The sequence below is a fragment of the Pelodiscus sinensis genome, chromosome 7 (genome assembly GCF_052426305.1).
Source record: "Pelodiscus sinensis isolate ZL-2025 chromosome 7, ASM5242630v1, whole genome shotgun sequence".
In the NCBI taxonomy this organism is placed as follows: domain Eukaryota; kingdom Metazoa; phylum Chordata; order Testudines; family Trionychidae; genus Pelodiscus; species Pelodiscus sinensis.
In genome coordinates, this window is record NC_143058.1 from 51,280,644 (window position 1) to 51,297,805 (window position 17,162).

Genomic DNA, 17,162 nt, shown 5'->3' on the forward strand with positions numbered 1-17,162 from the left:
ATCCCCAGCCCCATGCCAGAGCATGCATGCTAGTCAAAAGATATAATTAAGTCACAGGCAACAACTATTTCCTTCAACTGGGTCGTGAGGAAAAAAAAAAGGTCCGAGTCTGTACTGTACACCAGGTTCTCAACCAGAAGCCCGTGGCCCCTCAGTGGGCCAGAACCATATCAGCGGCTCCACAAGGCTGCAGCTACAGAACAGAACTCCAGCATCCTCCAACAGGCCCAAAGCCAGGATCCATGGGGCTGCAGCCCCATGCCCCAGTGCACCGCAAGAAGCCACAGGGCTGAAGCTGCGAGCCCAGGTGCTCCCTTTGGGCGGAAGCCAGCAGCTGCTGGTGTACATGGAGCACCCATGGGTGGGGCTGGGCGGGCACAAGGGCCCTCGCTACACAAAGGCTGGTCTGACAGGTTGGGCGGCCGGCGGGGGGGGGGGGCCGCTTCCTCCCCGGGCCCTGCTGAGCGAGCCCGACCCCACTTGGGCCACCCCCGAAACAGAATCCAACTCAGGCCGCCCCCGGCCCTGGAGGTTTATAGCCCCGCGCCGGGCCAGGAGCGAGCGCAGAGACAAGGGCGCGGGCGGCTCTGGGACCGCCCAGCCTCGCCGCCACCGCAGCAGCCGCGGCCACGTCAGCCCTCCCGGCCTGGTGACGCAGCAATCGCCCGGCCCCTCCTGGCTCCGGCTCCGAGCCGGATCCGCCCCCGCCCCATGCTGCTCCGCGGCCGGCCCCTCCTCCGCCGCCTGCCAGCAGCCGGCTCCTGCGCATCCCGCCGGGACCCGAGCGCCGCGCACAGCGGGACGGGCGGCCTGGCCGGCCCGGGAAAGGAGCACAAGGGTAAACCCGCCTCTCGTCCCTGCGCCCGGTCCCCCCCAGCTCCCCGCCCGCAGCATCTTCCCTGCGCCACAGCCCCGCTCTCAGCCCCTCTCCTCCCCCCCAGCATCCCCCCAAATTCCCGCGCCCCCCTCTGCCCCAGCCCCTCCCCTCTCCCCCCAGCATTTCCCCAACTCCCCGCCCTCAGCATCTTCCCTCTGCCCCAGCCCCACTCTCAGCCCCTCGCCCCCCCCAGAATCTCCCCAACTCCCCGCGCCCCCTCCGCCACAGCCCCTCCCCTCTCCCCCCACAGCATCCCTCCAACTCCCCACCCCCAGCATCTTTGCTCCGCCACAGCCCTGCTCTCAGCCCCTCTCCTCTCCCCCCACAGCATCCCCCCCAACTCCCTGTGCCCCGCCCTGCTCTCAGCCCCGCTCTCAGCACCTCTACTCTCCCCTCACAGCATCCCCCCAACTCCCCGCGCCCTGCCCTCAGCATCTTCCCTCCACCACAGCCCTGCTCTCAGCCCCTCCCCTCTCCCCCCACAGTATCCCCCCAACTCTCCACACCCCGCCCCGCACTCAGCCCTCCCCGAGCAGCTTTCCTCCACCCCACCCTCAGCATCTTCCCTCTGCCCCAGCCCTGCTCTGTCCCCTCCTCTCCCCCCACAGCATCCCCCAACTCCCTGTGCCCTGCCCTGCTCTGCTCTCAGCTCCCTCCCCCCCCCTTGTCTTCTCCCTCCCCTCCCCCAGCATCTTGGTTCGCACCCCCCCCCCCCCACACACACACACAGCACATCCTCTCTGAGCTGCCCCTGCTCCACAGTCTCCTCCATCTAGCCCCGCTCTCATCTCACCATCCCACCCCCTACAAGCCCTCAGCATCCTCCCTGAGCCACCTCTCCCACGTAGTCCTACTCTCAGCCTCTCGCCCCACACCCCTTACCATCCTCTTGGCTCCTGTCGCCACCATCTCTCCATCCCCTCAACATCCTCCCTGGGCTGTCCCAGCCCTGCTCTCAGCCCTCCCCATCATATGCCCTGGGCCACACCTGCACCCCAGTCCTACTTTTACCTTCCTGTCTTCCTCCCCTCCCCCCAGCATCTGTTCTGGGCCACCTGTGCTGCAGGTCTACTCTCAGCTCCTCCTCCCCTCCCCCACCATCTCTTAGCACTGTCCCTGGATATCCTCCCCCCCCCCCCCCCCCCTCCAGCCCCATCTCTGCTTTCAGCCTTCTCTCCTTCCGGGCTGCATCCACCCCAGCCTTGCTCTCACCTACTCCCCTATCCCCTGAGCTTCCTCCTGAGATATTTTCCCCAGTCCTCTGCACTTTCCTATCCTCAAGCAGCTTCCCTCTTTCCATTCTGTCCATCCTGGTACTCTTCCCTTCTTTCCCAGATCTGCTCCTTAACCCTAACCTGCCTCTTCTAAAGCATCCTCTCCCCATTTCTACTTTTCTTTGGCCCTGTTTTACCCTATTCTGCCCTCTTACTTTCCCTCACCCTCATCTCCTTCTTTCTTCTCCGTCAATGTCACACACTTATCCTCTGTTCTCTTCCTGCCCTCTTGTGCCATGTTTATACAGGTGTTTAAATGAGCATTTTGGTATTTTATTATCTCACCCTAGAATAAGATGCTAAAGGAGGTATCTTTGTTCCCAGGCTGTTTCACACAACCTGTATGCCTGGACAGACAATATCCACTCCTGCATGCATAGGCACACAACAGGCTGAATGACTCTGAAGGCACCCTATATCAGTTTCACTCAAATTACTTGAAGTGGTTTTTAGGGTCATATTGATTTTTAATAAGTTTCAACTGTCTAATGAAGCATGGTGTACAATCTTTGGGTATGTCTACACTTGCACCCTAGTTCGAACTAGGGATGCAAATGTAGGCAACTGAAATTGCTAATGAAGTGGGGATGTAAATATCCTGCACTTCATTAGCTTGATCTCGCCAGCGTGTTACTCCACTGAATAGGTGTTTCGAAAGTGAAAGTGCACGTTTCGTTAGTTCGAACCAAACCCTTTGAGGAGTAACATTAGTTCGAACTACGGGATTTGGTTCCAACTAACACATCCCAGCGCGCACTTTCACTTTCGAAACAGCTGTTCAGCAAAGTAATGTGCTGGCGAGATCATGCTAATGAAGCACGGGATATTTAAATCCCAGCTTCATTAGCAATTTCGGTCACCTACATTTGCAACCCTAGTTCAAAGTACCCTTTCATCCGAGGAGTGAAATATTAAAATAACGGATTTCAACCTACTTGCTTTCACATGCAGAAATATCTCATCTTCCTATACCTGAGTGAGTGAGACTAAAGAAAATAAATATTGGGCAGGAAAAACAAATATTGGGCGGGAAAAACAATCAGCATACAAATGTATTCCTCAACAGTAAACATGTCTAGATTTTCATATCCTTCATTAGGAGCTTATCCCATGAGTAAATCTTTGAAGAAGTACCCCATACCAGAAACGGAATGATAAAGTTAATGTCCACTAACATTTAAGTTACGTAGAAATATCAAAAGATGTTGATTAGTTGATAAGTTACTAAGAAATATTAACAGCATCTACAGAAGGCACCCCACGTTAATAACTGGAAAAATTAATGTAATAGTGAAACCTTTACTAAATGAATTTTCCCCCTCTTTACAGGTTGTAACTTTGTGAGGCAGTTATATGACGACTGAATTATGACAACCAAAATCTCCAAGAAAACCCCTTAAACTAAACATCTATTTATCTTTTGACCATCTTGGAACTTAGTGGATACACTCCTTGAAGTTTGTCTGAATTGTAACTTGTATAACATTTTAAAAGTTTCACAATGGAGTTCTTATTATCCAAAGGAGACTGCAGTAGAGATTTGAAAAGAGCTTTGTTATTATTTTTAATTTTATCATATCTTATAGCTCTTGTTTGCACGGATAAGGACTATTATAGTTTACTTGGAATATCCAAAGAAGCAAGTAATAGAGAAATAAGACAGGCTTTCAAAAAACTGGCATTAAAGTTACATCCTGATAAAAATCAGGTAAGTAAAATTTTTGAGTTCCAGCTATAAAATTAGCACTGTGAGTTAATTGGTCCAGTGTTAAATTTAAAATAGGCTTTTATATGCATTTAAATGAATTTGAAACTTTGCACTCTCCTGCAAAGAAAATAAAAACTAAAACAGAGTTGATATATTATTAAATTATGGCAAATTTGAACAGAAGTCATACTAAGCCATTGCAGCTGAAAGGCATAATAGTTTATTCCTACTTCAAAGTAGGAATAAGATCCTCCGGAAAAGGGCGCTTTTTCCGGAGGATCGGGGCCAGTGTAGACGCTCTTTTCCGGCTTTTCTAAAAGCCGGAAAAAAGCGGCGGACATTTTTATTTAAATGCCGCGGGGGATATTTAAATCCCCCGCGGATTTCCCTATTGCGATCGCTGAAATTAACATGCCCCTTCCGGAAAAGGGGCCAGTGTAGACGTAGCCTAGGAGTCTTAGAGTAGAACAATACAAAGGCTCTGTTCCTGTGACTTATTCCATGCATATTGAACCCAGTTCTCTGAGCCCCAGCAGTATTAGAAAGCATATGGGCACAAAAATCTAGGGTCTAGGGAACAAATGTGTATTTGAGTATATACTAACATTTCAGTGTGAAAGAGAAGAGTGAGTGAACATGGATTAATTGTTGAGTATGTTGAAGTATATAGCCTCTAATTAGGAAAACTGTTGGTTTTTATTATGCTTTCTCCCCCCCAATAAAGATATGCTATCTCAAAGAGCAATTCAGTGATAACTGATATGTTACTTTAAATAGTCTCTAAGACGACCCTGTTGATTCTTGTAATCAGTACTATTGGTTTCCTGTACTGTTAATAGTAGTTGTATAGGTGCTCCAAGAGGAAAATAGTTTGTAAACGTTTTAGTGTTACTGTACATTAATACAGTAATTTAAGAGTTAATATAATACTGGTGAGCTAGATCTGAGTCAGTGCAGGACCAAGTGATGAAATGTAAAGGTGGTTGTAAGCCACCTTTCCACTACCCTCAATCTGGAGCTGACTAGAAGCCAAAATAGTCCTTGGTGTACAGGCAGTCCCCGGGTTACGTACAAGATAGGGACTGTAGGTTTGTTCTTAAGTTGAATCTGTATGTAAGTCGGAACTGGCGTCCAGATTTAGCCGCTGCTGAAACTGACCGCCAGTTCTGACTTACATACAGATTCAACTTAAGAACCCCAAGCATCCCCAAGTCAGCTGCTGCTGAAACTGATCAGCGGCTGATTCCAGGAAGCCCGGGGCAGAGCAACTCTGCCTCTGGCTTCCTGTAGTCAGTGCTGGTCAGTTTCAGCAGCGGCTGACTTGGGGACGCCTGAGGCAGAGCAGCTGGGGTGCTCCTCGGTGCTACTGGACCAACCCAGCAGCGCCCCAGCTGCTCTGCCCCAGGGTCCACAACAAAAGCCTGGTCTGCTGGGGGGGGGCACATTAGTTGCACCCCCCCTCCCCCAAGCAGACCAGGGGCACAGGGAGCAAAGCCGCAGCGGCAGCGGGGTGCTGCGCCTCTGAGGCTTTGCTCTGGCAAAGCCTCAGAGGCGCAGGACCCCGCTGCGGCTGCGGCTTTGCTCCCTGTGCCCCTGGTCTGCTGGGGACCGTCTCCAGCAGCCCAGGGACACCGGGAGCAAAGCCGCAGCCACGGCGGGTTCCCGCGCCTCTGAGGCTTTGCCAGAGCAAAGGTTCAGAAGCGTGGGAACCCGCCACGGCTGCGGCTTTGCTCCCGGTGTCCCTGGGCTGCTGGAGATGGTCCCCAGTAGACCAGGGGCACCGGGAGCAGCTTTTCTCGCCCCGGAGGTCAAGGTGGCAGGACCGCTGCCTGCGAGCTCCGGGGCGAGAAAGCCCCGTTCGTAAGTGTGGATCCGACATAAGTCGGATCCGCGTAAGTCTGGGACTGTCTGTAATTAAAGGAAGCCTAAGACTTGTTCTGAATTGTGCCAGCCACATCATGTGGTCGGTTCCTAGAGGATCACTCATCTCTCTAGCCAGGACTTCTGAAGCACATTATACTCTATCTCCACTCTTAGCTTTCCACCTTGTCTCCATCACTTCCCCTACACCTGAGTGGGCATGGGAAAGAGGAGTGGAAGCTTTAATGGGAGGCAGGGAATGCTTCTATTATATTCATGTTTCTAGCTGCAGTTGTATCTCTTTTGTGTACCCAGAGAAATGCAAATAAAATAGAGCCAAAGGCCAATGTGTGCCCAAGTATTTCTGTAGGGAAATGGTAAATCCTCAGAGGACATGTAAGTGTTTTCTTAAGTGAAAATTGCATTGTAATAACATAGTGCAAGCTCAACATCTATTTCTAAGGAAATAAATCACTAACATATTTGTGTTTAAAAAAAAAAACCTAAAAAACTTTCTAACTTTACTTTCTATGTTACTCTACCTCGTTATCAACACTGGTGTCTTACGTGGAGACTTCCATATTATAGCAATTTCCACTGAGAAACCACTTAAAACATTCAGAGTTATGGAGATACTGAAACAGATGTATTGCTGATTATTTATCTCAAGTATAATGAAAAATATTAAACTTTTACAAATTGTTGTTTTCTTTTGATAGAATGATCCAACTGCTCATGAAAACTTCTTGAAAATAAATAGAGCTTATGAAGTATTAAAAGATGAAGAGCTACGGAAGAAGTATGATAAATATGGAGAGAAAGGTCTGGAAGACCAACAACAAGGAGGTCGATACGAGAGTTGGAACTTTTATCGCTATGATTTTGGTAAGATATATTGTGTTTATTTGCTTTGCTGCTGCTCAGTTAAAGTGTGTGTATTAATTAATCTTTGTTCATTTCCAATCAAATATTGTGTTGTATTAACTTAATACAAGGGGAGGAGTTTTTCTTTTCAGTTCCTGCAGATAATCTTTTATAGTGGAAATCCATAACAAATTTTCTCCAACTCATTTATTACACTTTATTCATAAAGAGCTCAGTTCTGTGAAACAATTCCCAGAGTCCTATTAGATAGCAGTGTATCTATACCAGCAAATAAGAGCAATAGGGTACACAAGAGCAATAGGGTAGTACCAAAAATGATTTTGAAATAAAAAATCATTCCAACAAAAATTGTCCAGATATTTGCTGGGAATTAGACAGCCAGGAAGTGTTACCAGAGCTATTGTAGTATACGTAGCTAATTTGGAAAATAGGAAACAGTGACTGCCATGGTGATTTCCACCATGCTATAAATATGGAAGCTGAAATGACCTTTTTTGGTGAATTAGATATCACAAGTAAAGGAGATATCACTTGTATTTTGCTAAAGCAGTCTAGTCCTAAAAAAGTTCTCAGAACACAATGGGAGAAAGCCAACTTTTCATACAAGAAGAAATCTAAGCACTACTTTAATGCTTGAACACACCTAAATTAAACAAGAGATACGTACATTACGTGTGTGTGTGTAATTTAACATTGTTTTACTAGTTACAATAATTTTAAAATGTCACATTTGAGTCTGCACTTTGACAAAAGTGGTTGATGTAAAATGTCAGATTAACTTTTATTGAGCATTAGTTTTAAGTATGTAAAATTATGCTCTTAGTTTTCTTTTCCTTCTGAATTTTAATTTTATTGTGACTTGGAGGAAACTGAAGTTGTGTCTGTCTTATTTATATTATAGTAGTACCTAGGGGGTTTTAACTGACATTTGGGTTTATAGTATTAGACACTGTACAAACTACACTAAGACAATTCCTGCCCTATAGAGCTGGCAATCTAAGTAGACAAAACAGACAAAGGGTCAGAAAGGTTTGGGCCACCGAAAGAGAAAATGACTTGGCAAAGGTCAAACAACAGGCCAGTGACCGACCTGGGACTAAAATTTAGGAATCTAGAGTCCCAGTGCCATGCCATGCCAACTGAATCATGCTGACCCTCAAACCCTCAGGCACTTCATATTGTCTCATCTGTGACATAGATGCACCTTGTCTTTGTGTAAACAGCCAGTTCAGTCTACTGTGCCTTCTCAATTATTGGTTTGTGTGCTGAGAATGCCAAAAGTTTCCCAGTTGTGATGATGCCCATAGTGATGTGGACATTTTGTTTCCTGAAAATAATTTGGTCTCAATTCAGTTCTTACACATACCACTGAATACATGTCACAAGATAACAATTTTCACCTTGTTAATGTGCACCATCATTTTTTTTACAAATTTCATTCTGTCAAAGCAGCACAGGAGTATTTAAAAGATTACAAAAGATTAAAAAAGAAAAACATAGTTGCTAACTTTGTATTTTTTCTTGCTAGGTATTTATGATGATGATCCTGAAATCATAACATTGGACAGAGCAGAATTTGGTATGTCCTTCAAATCATATGGGTTCTCTGAAAATATTATTTACATTGTCCTAAAATATTAGACTGACTTTTTCATCACATACATATGTTATAAAATTGTCAGAATACCATTGGTCAGGGAAAATGTGCATATTGTTTCCAAAGAGAAAAATGTTTGAACATCATTAGTCAATTAACAAATGCTATGCAGATCAATGCTAGACTGCTTTTTAGACTGAATTTCAAAGAAAGCATGCAATATCTGAAGGAAGAGGAAGTGTACCTTTATAATTTTGCTTTTCCAGATTTATTATCCTACAGAATTCTCACTCTTTGGTTTTGTCCCTTTAGAATGCATCTCCCATTAAGCAGCTTATCTCCAAGACTAGCAATTCAGACAACAGTTTTCAGTGAAACATACAGCTTATAACCCAAACAGTAATTCTCAAAGGAAATAGAAAAGATAAAACACAAACGAACTAGTGCCAGAATGCGATGGTGACTTTTTATGCAGGTACCTGAAGAGGATTCCTTAAATACGTATTAGGGATGTTAAATTTAGTTTAATCAACTGGTCGATGGATTTTCCATCAACTAGTCTATTAGTTGGCAAATGGGGAGCTACAGCAGGGTTAGTGCCCGCCCCGGAGCTAACCCCGCTGCAGCTCTGCCTTTTAAATGGATTAAGAGCCAATAGGGGAGTCATTGATGGCAGGAGCCAGCTTAAAAGCCAGTTCCCCCCCCCCCCCATCATCATCTCCACAGGAGAGCAGGAAAGGCAGAGGGCAGCGGGTAAACAGCACAGGCTGGGATTGAAACAGTCCCGCTCACACGGGTCTGACTGCTGCGCCTCTCCCTTTGAAATATACAAGAGCCACCTGACTCTTGTACATTTCAAAGGAAGAGATGCAGAGGAGAACCTGCTCTAGCAGGGACTGCTTTGGTCCCGCTGGCAATGTTCCTGTTGTCTCTTTCCCTTTCAAACATACAGGAGCCACAGGTGGCTCTTGTACATTTCAAAGGGACAGATGGAGTGGGATAGTGAGCGCCCCTCCTTACTGACTAATCGATGGAAACTGCATTGACTACTCGATTAGCTGATTAATCGAAATTTAACATCCTTAATATATGCTGAATTAGTCCATGGTTAATGATATTTAATTAAAAAATATTTTATAACAAAATAGAATTTAATTTTCTGTGCATCACAGCTTCTGTGTTAAAATTCTAGATACATTATGAATTTAAACAAAGTTCTATTTAAAACAAATTCAAGGTACATAGCCAATTTAATTTCACATCTTCTACAGAAGTCTCTCTTTTCTCATGCTAGAAGTAATACTTTTAAAGATAAACATAACTAATGTTGAATTGTGAAGGAAAGTCATTTTATTCCCCACTTGTATATGTTTGACAGCATTTTGGGTATAGTTTCCTTATATAAAAAGCTAGACTTTGCGCTTACAAGTGGTACCAATAAGACAGTTTATTATATCTGAAGGAAGAGGAAGTGTACCTTTATAATTTTGCTTTTCCAGATTTATTATCCTACAGAATTCTCACTCTTTGGTTTTGTCCCTTTAGAATGCATCTCCCATTAAGCAGCTTACTATACCCAAATAGAGTTTATTATACCCAAATAGAGCCTTATGAAGACCCAGAGGCTCCACATGGGAACAGTTTTCCCTGTTTGTTTAGGTGTTTCACACAGCAACAGCAGAGAGATTTTTAACATAGGAAAATGTGACAGGAAAACGCCACAAAAAATAGGGAGCCACACGATTTGAGGTCAAGTGTGCCCATTTAGTAATGAGTATTCTAATAAGCATCCATACTTTGACAGAGTAACAAGCCTTATGAATGGGAGAAGTGGGGTGGATGTGGTAGATCTTGACTCTAGTGAGGCTTTTTATACTGTCTGGCACGCCCTTCTTATAAACAAACTAGGGAAATAAAGTTTACCTAGAACTGTAAGATAGGCCCCTAACTGATTGGAAAAGCATTTACAGAGAGTAGTTATCAGTGGTTCACAGTCAAACGGGAAGGACATATTGAGTGGGGTCCTGCAAAGATCAGTCCTGGATACAGTGCTGTTCAATATTTTCATCAATGAGCCTGGTAATACTTATAGAGTATACACTTAAAAGGTTTGTAGACAATACCAATACCTAGAACAGGTTGCAAGTGTTTTGGGTGTAGAACTAAAATTCAGTTATCTGAGGAACTGGTCAGTAGGCTATGTGACAAAATTCATTAAGAACCAGAGTAAAGTACTCCACTTAGGAAGGAACAATCAATTGCACATAAAATAGGAAATGACTACTTAGGAAGGGTTACTTTGGAAAGGGATCTGGGGATTCTAGTTTAGGGATGGCTAAATGTATTGACTGTGAGCCACATATGATAGTCTTCAGATATTCAGGAGATGGGAAGCGCCAACAAGGACACCCTATGGGAGGCACCTGCTAAGGCTCAGGGCTTCAGTCCCACTTCTCTGTAAGTCCTGAGTCTTACCAGGCATGCCCCACCTCCCTGCTGGACAGAAGGCCCTCCCCCACCACCCTAATGTAAGATGGAAGTCCCAAGATTCTCCCTCCCCCAAATCTGATAGGTGGAGAATGGGAGAAGGGGCTCCACAATTGATAGTAACTGTGAAAAAGCCACAGTTTGATCACCCATGTTAAAATGGATTGCAAGCTAAATGAGTTAGCTGTTGCCAAAAAAAAAAAAAAAAAAATTATGGTTTATATTAGGAAGTTCATTATAAGCAAAACACAAGTAGTACTACTTTCCCTCTGCTCTACACTGACAAGGCCTCAACTGGAGTTGTGAACAAATTAGAGAAAGTCCAGAGAAGAGCATCAAATGATTAACGATCTAGAAAACATGGCCTATGAAGGAAGACTGAAAAAAATTGGGTTTGTTTAGTCTGGAAAAGAGAAGATGGAAGGGACATAACAGTGTTTAAGTACATAAAAGGTTGTTATAAGAGGGAGGTAAATGTTCTCGTTCGCCTCTAATGATAGGACAGCAAGCTGTGGGCTCAAACTGCAGAAAGGAAGGTATAGGCTGAACATCAGGAAAAACATGAGCACTAAATTTGCCTTGGGAGGGTATGATATCTCCTTCTTTGCTAAGTCTTAAAAACAGGTCAGACATACAGCTGTTAGGAATAGTCTAGTTATTACATAGTTCTGTCTTGACTTGACTAGATAACTCTCCAGGTCCCTTTGTCCTAAACTTCTGTCTTTAAGTCCCATTGAGACTAGTCATTAGATAATTAGACCTTTTCCAAAGCACAAGAGAGAGATCCCAGCCTTACTTTTAAATTGTATTGTCCAGATGTTAGAATAAAACTATTTGAAATGGAGTTTTGATTCAGTTCAGATTTGATCATTACTTACTTAGTGATTTGATCAATCTCTTGCTTAGTGATCGTGAGGAGATCACATGTATCTGAAGAGTAGAAAACAGTGTTTGTATTTTGTTTTTATTGTAAGTTTTGATAATCCTTCTCTTATTTAAAGAGTATGTTTAATTTGTAGTGTGTTTGCTAGCTCAATTAGATATAAACAAAATTTCATGGTTAAGCAGGTGGTTTCACTTAAGTTTTCATATGTCTTGCCAGTGTGAGTATGAAGGGAGCTGCCGTCATTCCTAAGGGCCCTACCAAATTCACAGCAATTAAAAATGCATCACAGACTGAAGTCTATAGAATCTGGTCTTTTGTGTGCATTTACCTTATACTATACAGATTTCACTGGGAAGACGACTCTCAAATTGCAAGGGAATCACAAGGTTATTTTAGGGGTTTACAGTATTGCCAGCTTTACTTCTGTGCTACCTTCAGAGCTGGGCAGCCAGAAAGTAGCTGCTGCTGACTAAGAGCCTTGCTCTGCAGGCCACAGCATAGAAATAAGGATGACAGTTCCATACCATGCCACCCTGATTTCTGCATTGCAGCTCCTGGCAGCTGGGCTCTGCACCATCAGCCATCGCTCTCCAGCTGCCTAGCTCTGAAGACAGTGCTTCTGCCAACAACAGTGCAGAAGTAAGAATAGCAGTTCCACAACCCCCACTATAATAAATTTGCAGTCACCCCCAAAATCTCTTTTGGGTCAGAACCCCTACAGCTACAACACTTAAATTTCAGATTTAAATAGCTGAAATAATGAGACTTACAACTTTTAAAACATCTGACCATGCAATTGACAAAAATGGACCATAATTTGGTAGGGTTCTAGTCATTACCATAGTATTAATGATATCCACTGAATCAGGGACTCTTGTGGGTGGGGGTGTGGGTGGGTGTGTGTGTGTGTGTGTGCGCGTGTTCTCTCATTTACGCTTTTTATAGATCGACAGCTTAAAATATATTTAAGTTAAGAATTGATAAACGCTTCCTTTTGTCTCCTCTTGTTAACCAGATGCTGCTATAAACTCTGGAGAACTCTGGTTCATAAATTTCTATTCTCCTCGATGTTCGCACTGCCATGATTTAGCACCTACGGTCTGTATCTATTATCAGCATCTTTTTCAAGTCGACACTTTTAAAAATTTGAGTAAAATTTTGTCCAGTTGATTTGCGTGCTGAGGCCAGAGCCAAAACCAGCAATGATTCAAGAAGTCAACAGCAGAAGAATTTTGAAAAATTGTTTTCAAAGGAAAATATCCCATGTTTTCTTTTTTCCCCTTTCTTTTCAGTGGAGGAAATGTGCTAAAGAAATGGATGGACTAATACGCATTGGCGCTGTAAATTGTGGTGATAATAGAATGCTTTGCCGAATCAAAGGAATTAACAGTTATCCAAGTCTCTATGTTTTCAAAACTGGAATTGTGAGTAATTAAATTTTGTTTTGTTTTTTCCAGATTTTATAAATAATGAATATTGATATGCTCTTTCCATCTTGTGCTTGTATTTGTGTTTTATTATTTGTTTGTTTTATATAAACTATGTAATGTTAAAGAATTCTAAGGAAGAATTCTAAACTAAAATACATTATATCAGTGATGCTATACTGGCAAAGAATTTCTATTTAGAAGAGTCTAATTTATTCATTTATAAAAAGATTCATTCACCATGAACTGCCCGATTATACTAGGCAATTTCACTTTTTTTTAAAATCACGTTGCATTACATCTAAAGATGGAAACACAAATCTCTCTCAAACAGTTCTCTTCGGATCATTTTGCAAAGACATTTTTGCATAGATAGAGAGAATCTATCACTTCTTCCATTTTGGGCAAATTGAGACACTGATTTGTTCAGGGCAGTACAAAGAGTAGGTGGTTGAGACAGATATTGAATCCCAGAGTGAACACCCAGATTCATGCCCTAGCCACACTGTCTGTATCGGCGTTTCCAACAATGTACGGTAATGTTTACATATATTGCAATACTCTGATTCAGGCCTAAAACATTCTGATAGTGTTCCTTTAAAAGACACCAGCACATTAGTGCTACAGCATTTCTTGCATTATAGCAATATGCTGTACTGCATGCTACTTAGCCTGGTTATTGAGCATTCGGCACATAATGCTACTGTTGAGAGAATATGTATATTTTTGAGGAGGTTAAAGTAGAGAATATGTAAATTAACAGAAGGCTAGTAAAATAATCACTGGTTTTTTTAGACATTTCTAATCCTTGTTGTATTGCTGACTAAATGGAAGCCTCATATAAACTACACAGAAGCCTTAGTCACAACACTCAAAATTAAAGTTGAATTCCAATATTTGGTATGGAGGGTTAAAGCATTTGGATCTAAATTTTGGGTAAGGTCTGCCGTGTAAATAATAATTTTAATCAACAACTATTGGGCAAGGATTTCTACAAGTTAAGTGTTAAAAAGCTTTTTTTATTATTATTATTTAGAATCCAGTGAAATATTATGGAGACAGGTCACAGGAAAGTTTAATGAGTTTTGCCATGCAGTATGTCACAAGCACAGTGATCGAGTTGTGGGCAGGTAATGTAATTATTTTTGGCTCTTGAGCTTTTTAAGATAAGAGGTGTCGAAAGGATTATATCCACATTTATTCAAGTGTGTACCCAGTATTTCTACTAAAAGTTGAAATTTGTGTGTGTGTGTGTGTGTGTGTGTGTGTTGAAATTTAAAAAATTATTTGTAATTGTGCTGAAACATGTATATTATAGTTTACATAAAATATTTTTGCATATTTAAAACAAAACAGTGAATGGAAATTGATATGGATTTTGTGCTTTTCTTTAAGGAAATTTTGTTAATGCTATTCAAACTTCATTTGCCTCTGGTGTTGGCTGGCTGATCACTTTCTGTGCTGACCATGGAGGTAAATATATTAAATAAAAGAAACTGAAGACAGTAGATTTCTATTTTGTTTTCCATTGAGAGTGACGCATTTGATCTGCTTCTAATGAAGGTTTTTAATTAGGTAAAATTCATCTATAGTGTGGAAGGCCAGCACAAGACTATTTGTGCACAAGCCCCATCATAGGCTAGTTGGGAAAGGGAACACTAATGGAGGAACTGTACCTGGTGCCTACCCACCCAGTCTGTGTCACTGGCCCCACAATGGGGTCTGGCTCTTGGATCCATGTTTTTACAGGAACTTCCAAATCCCATGAAGCCAACACAAGAGTTTGCCTGCTGTTACAGTTTATAGGCTTCAATTCCAGGTACTAGAAAAATGCATAGCAGTTCTGCTCATTGTCCTGGTGGACTCTCCCTCTTCCGCCCCACCCCATTCATAATGCAAAAAGATTGAATAACGATTAAATATTTTAGGCATTATGTAGCCATTGTGCAGCCTGAGTTTGCATGTTGCAAATTGCAAACCTGATTAAATAATTTTAAAAAATTAGGGATAAACTTGTTAAATAAATGAGTGGTGTTTTGGTTGGTACCCTTCCTAGAGTCCTCCCTAGCTAATGTCTTCTCTGGCTATTGGGGATATTTGCTACTAGAAGTCACAGATTGCCTACAATGGCATGTGGCCCATCTCATTGCACCATCCCCTCCATAAATTTATCAACTTCAGACTTGAACCTCGCTCTTGCCACCCATTCATCCCAGAAGACTGTTCCAAAAACCTTTGTCTAATTTGAAGCAGAAACTTATTGATAGTCCGTTCTTATGTACACATTGGTGCATAACTTAAGTAACTTCCCTTTCCCTCCCTTGTATTTATCCCACTAGTATATTTATAGAGAGCAATCACATCTCCCCTCAGCCTTCATTTGGTTAGGCCAAACTAGTGTTTCTCAAAGTGGTCCATGGACTCACTCAGAGAGCTGCTACTGGGCTGCTCCGCTTTGTTTACTTACCAGCTCCGCAACCACAGAGCCTCATGATGCCCATTGGCTGTGGTTTTCTGTTTGCAGCTGTGGGGAGCCACAGGAAGTAGCATTGAAAAACACTGGGCTAAACAAACCAAGATCTTTGAGTCTCCTCTCATAAGGAAAGTAGGTTTTCTATTCATCTGATCCTCCTGCTAGCCCTTTTCTTCACGTGTTTCAGTTTTAATTAAATTTTCTTAAATATGAGAGGCTAGAATGGCGGCCAGTATTGTAGATGAGGTCTCACCAGTACTTTGTATAAAGGCAATAACACTTCCCTGTCTCTACTAGAAATAACTTGCCTAATGCATCCTAGGATTGCATTAGTCTTTTTCATATTGGCGTCACATTGGTGGCTCAGTCATTCTGTTATCAACCAATACATCCAGGTCTGGCTGATCCTGTTACTTCCTATTGTTAAGACTTCAGTAGTTAGTCCCTACATGCATGTCCTTGCACTTTGCCCTGTTACATTTAATCCCATTTCTATTACTCTAGTTTTCAAAATCATCCTAGCGTGTTTGTTTGTTTTGATATTTCAGGCCTCCTCCACTCCTCCATTTTGGCCCGACCTTTCTACTTTGTGTCATCCACAGATTTTACAGGCACATGCCCACATATTGGGCCATAGTCAGTAATGAAAATGCTAAATAAGATCAGTTTCTGGACTGAGTCCTGAAAAACTTCACTAGTAACTTCCCTCTAGGCTGACAGTTCACCTTTCAGTATGGTCTCCTCTTTAACCTATTCCTAATCCCTTTCTTCTCCAATTTAACTAATAATTTCCCAAGTAGAACTGTATTACATGCTTTACTAAAATCCAGATAGACTAATATACTGTATCTCCTTCATAAAAAAAGTCAGTTATCTTCTGAAATTAGTGCTTTGGAATGTCTGTAGGGTTTCTAATAATTCTAATAATCTTTCTATGATGACAAAATTTGATACATTGGTAGATATTTTTAAAACTCTCACACGCTAGAGTCAGTTTATAAGGGCAGCAATCATAAGCCATATAAAACTACTGTACACATTAGGGATGTAGAAGACTAGTCAACTAGTCTCTCCCCCTCCGCCTCTATTAAATAGAGGCAGCAAGGGGGGCAGAGAAATGGGGGAGTACTTAAAAGCGGTAGTGCCACATGGAGCCCAGGGTCAGCTGCTCTGTGTGGCACTGCCCCTGGATGGCAAGGGGAGCCTGGCATCAGGCACCACGTGGCATTTCAAAGTGGCAGTGCCACTGGGGGGGATGGGGGGACTCCTGTTCACCTCAGGTTCCGCACGGCGCTGCCTCTTTGAAATGTCAGGAAGATCCCATGGTCAGCTGGAGACTCCCTAGCTGACCCCGGGCTCCATGCTGCGTGCCAGCTTTGAAATGTATGAGTCCCCAGGCTCTTGTGAATTTCAAAGCAGAAGCACCTGGGTTGAGCCCAGAGTCAGCAGGACTTCCTGCTGGCCCTGGGCTCCACATGGCGTTCCAACTTGGAAATACAGAAAAGTCTCCGCGGGGACTCTTGTACGTTTCAAAGTAGCAATTTAATTGCTACTTAACGTCTCTGGTACACATTTCAAAATGAGAGAGGATTCTCTGTTGATGAACCCAATAAAGAATATTTTAATTCGCAGTTCTCACCACAAAGCTACAAAAATGTTAGTTCTAAACTAGAGTAAGTTAAATGATT

The 17,162-nt window shown here is 43.0% G+C and overlaps 1 protein-coding gene across 1 annotated transcript in view; it reads left to right on the forward strand.

The window, feature by feature from the left end:
- Window positions 1-579: 579 nt before the first annotated feature.
- The window catches only part of DNAJC10 (DnaJ heat shock protein family (Hsp40) member C10), a 40,374-nt gene continuing 23,791 nt past the window's right edge, over window positions 580-17,162 (forward strand). The window contains exons 1-8 of the mRNA XM_075933757.2: window positions 580-838; window positions 3,481-3,859; window positions 6,439-6,604; window positions 8,133-8,183; window positions 12,590-12,672; window positions 12,867-12,998; window positions 14,038-14,131; window positions 14,397-14,474. Coding sequence (XP_075789872.1) covers window positions 3,653-3,859; window positions 6,439-6,604; window positions 8,133-8,183; window positions 12,590-12,672; window positions 12,867-12,998; window positions 14,038-14,131; window positions 14,397-14,474 — 811 coding nt within the window. The 5' untranslated portion in view covers window positions 580-838; window positions 3,481-3,652. The remainder of the gene's footprint in view (window positions 839-3,480; window positions 3,860-6,438; window positions 6,605-8,132; window positions 8,184-12,589; window positions 12,673-12,866; window positions 12,999-14,037; window positions 14,132-14,396; window positions 14,475-17,162) is intronic.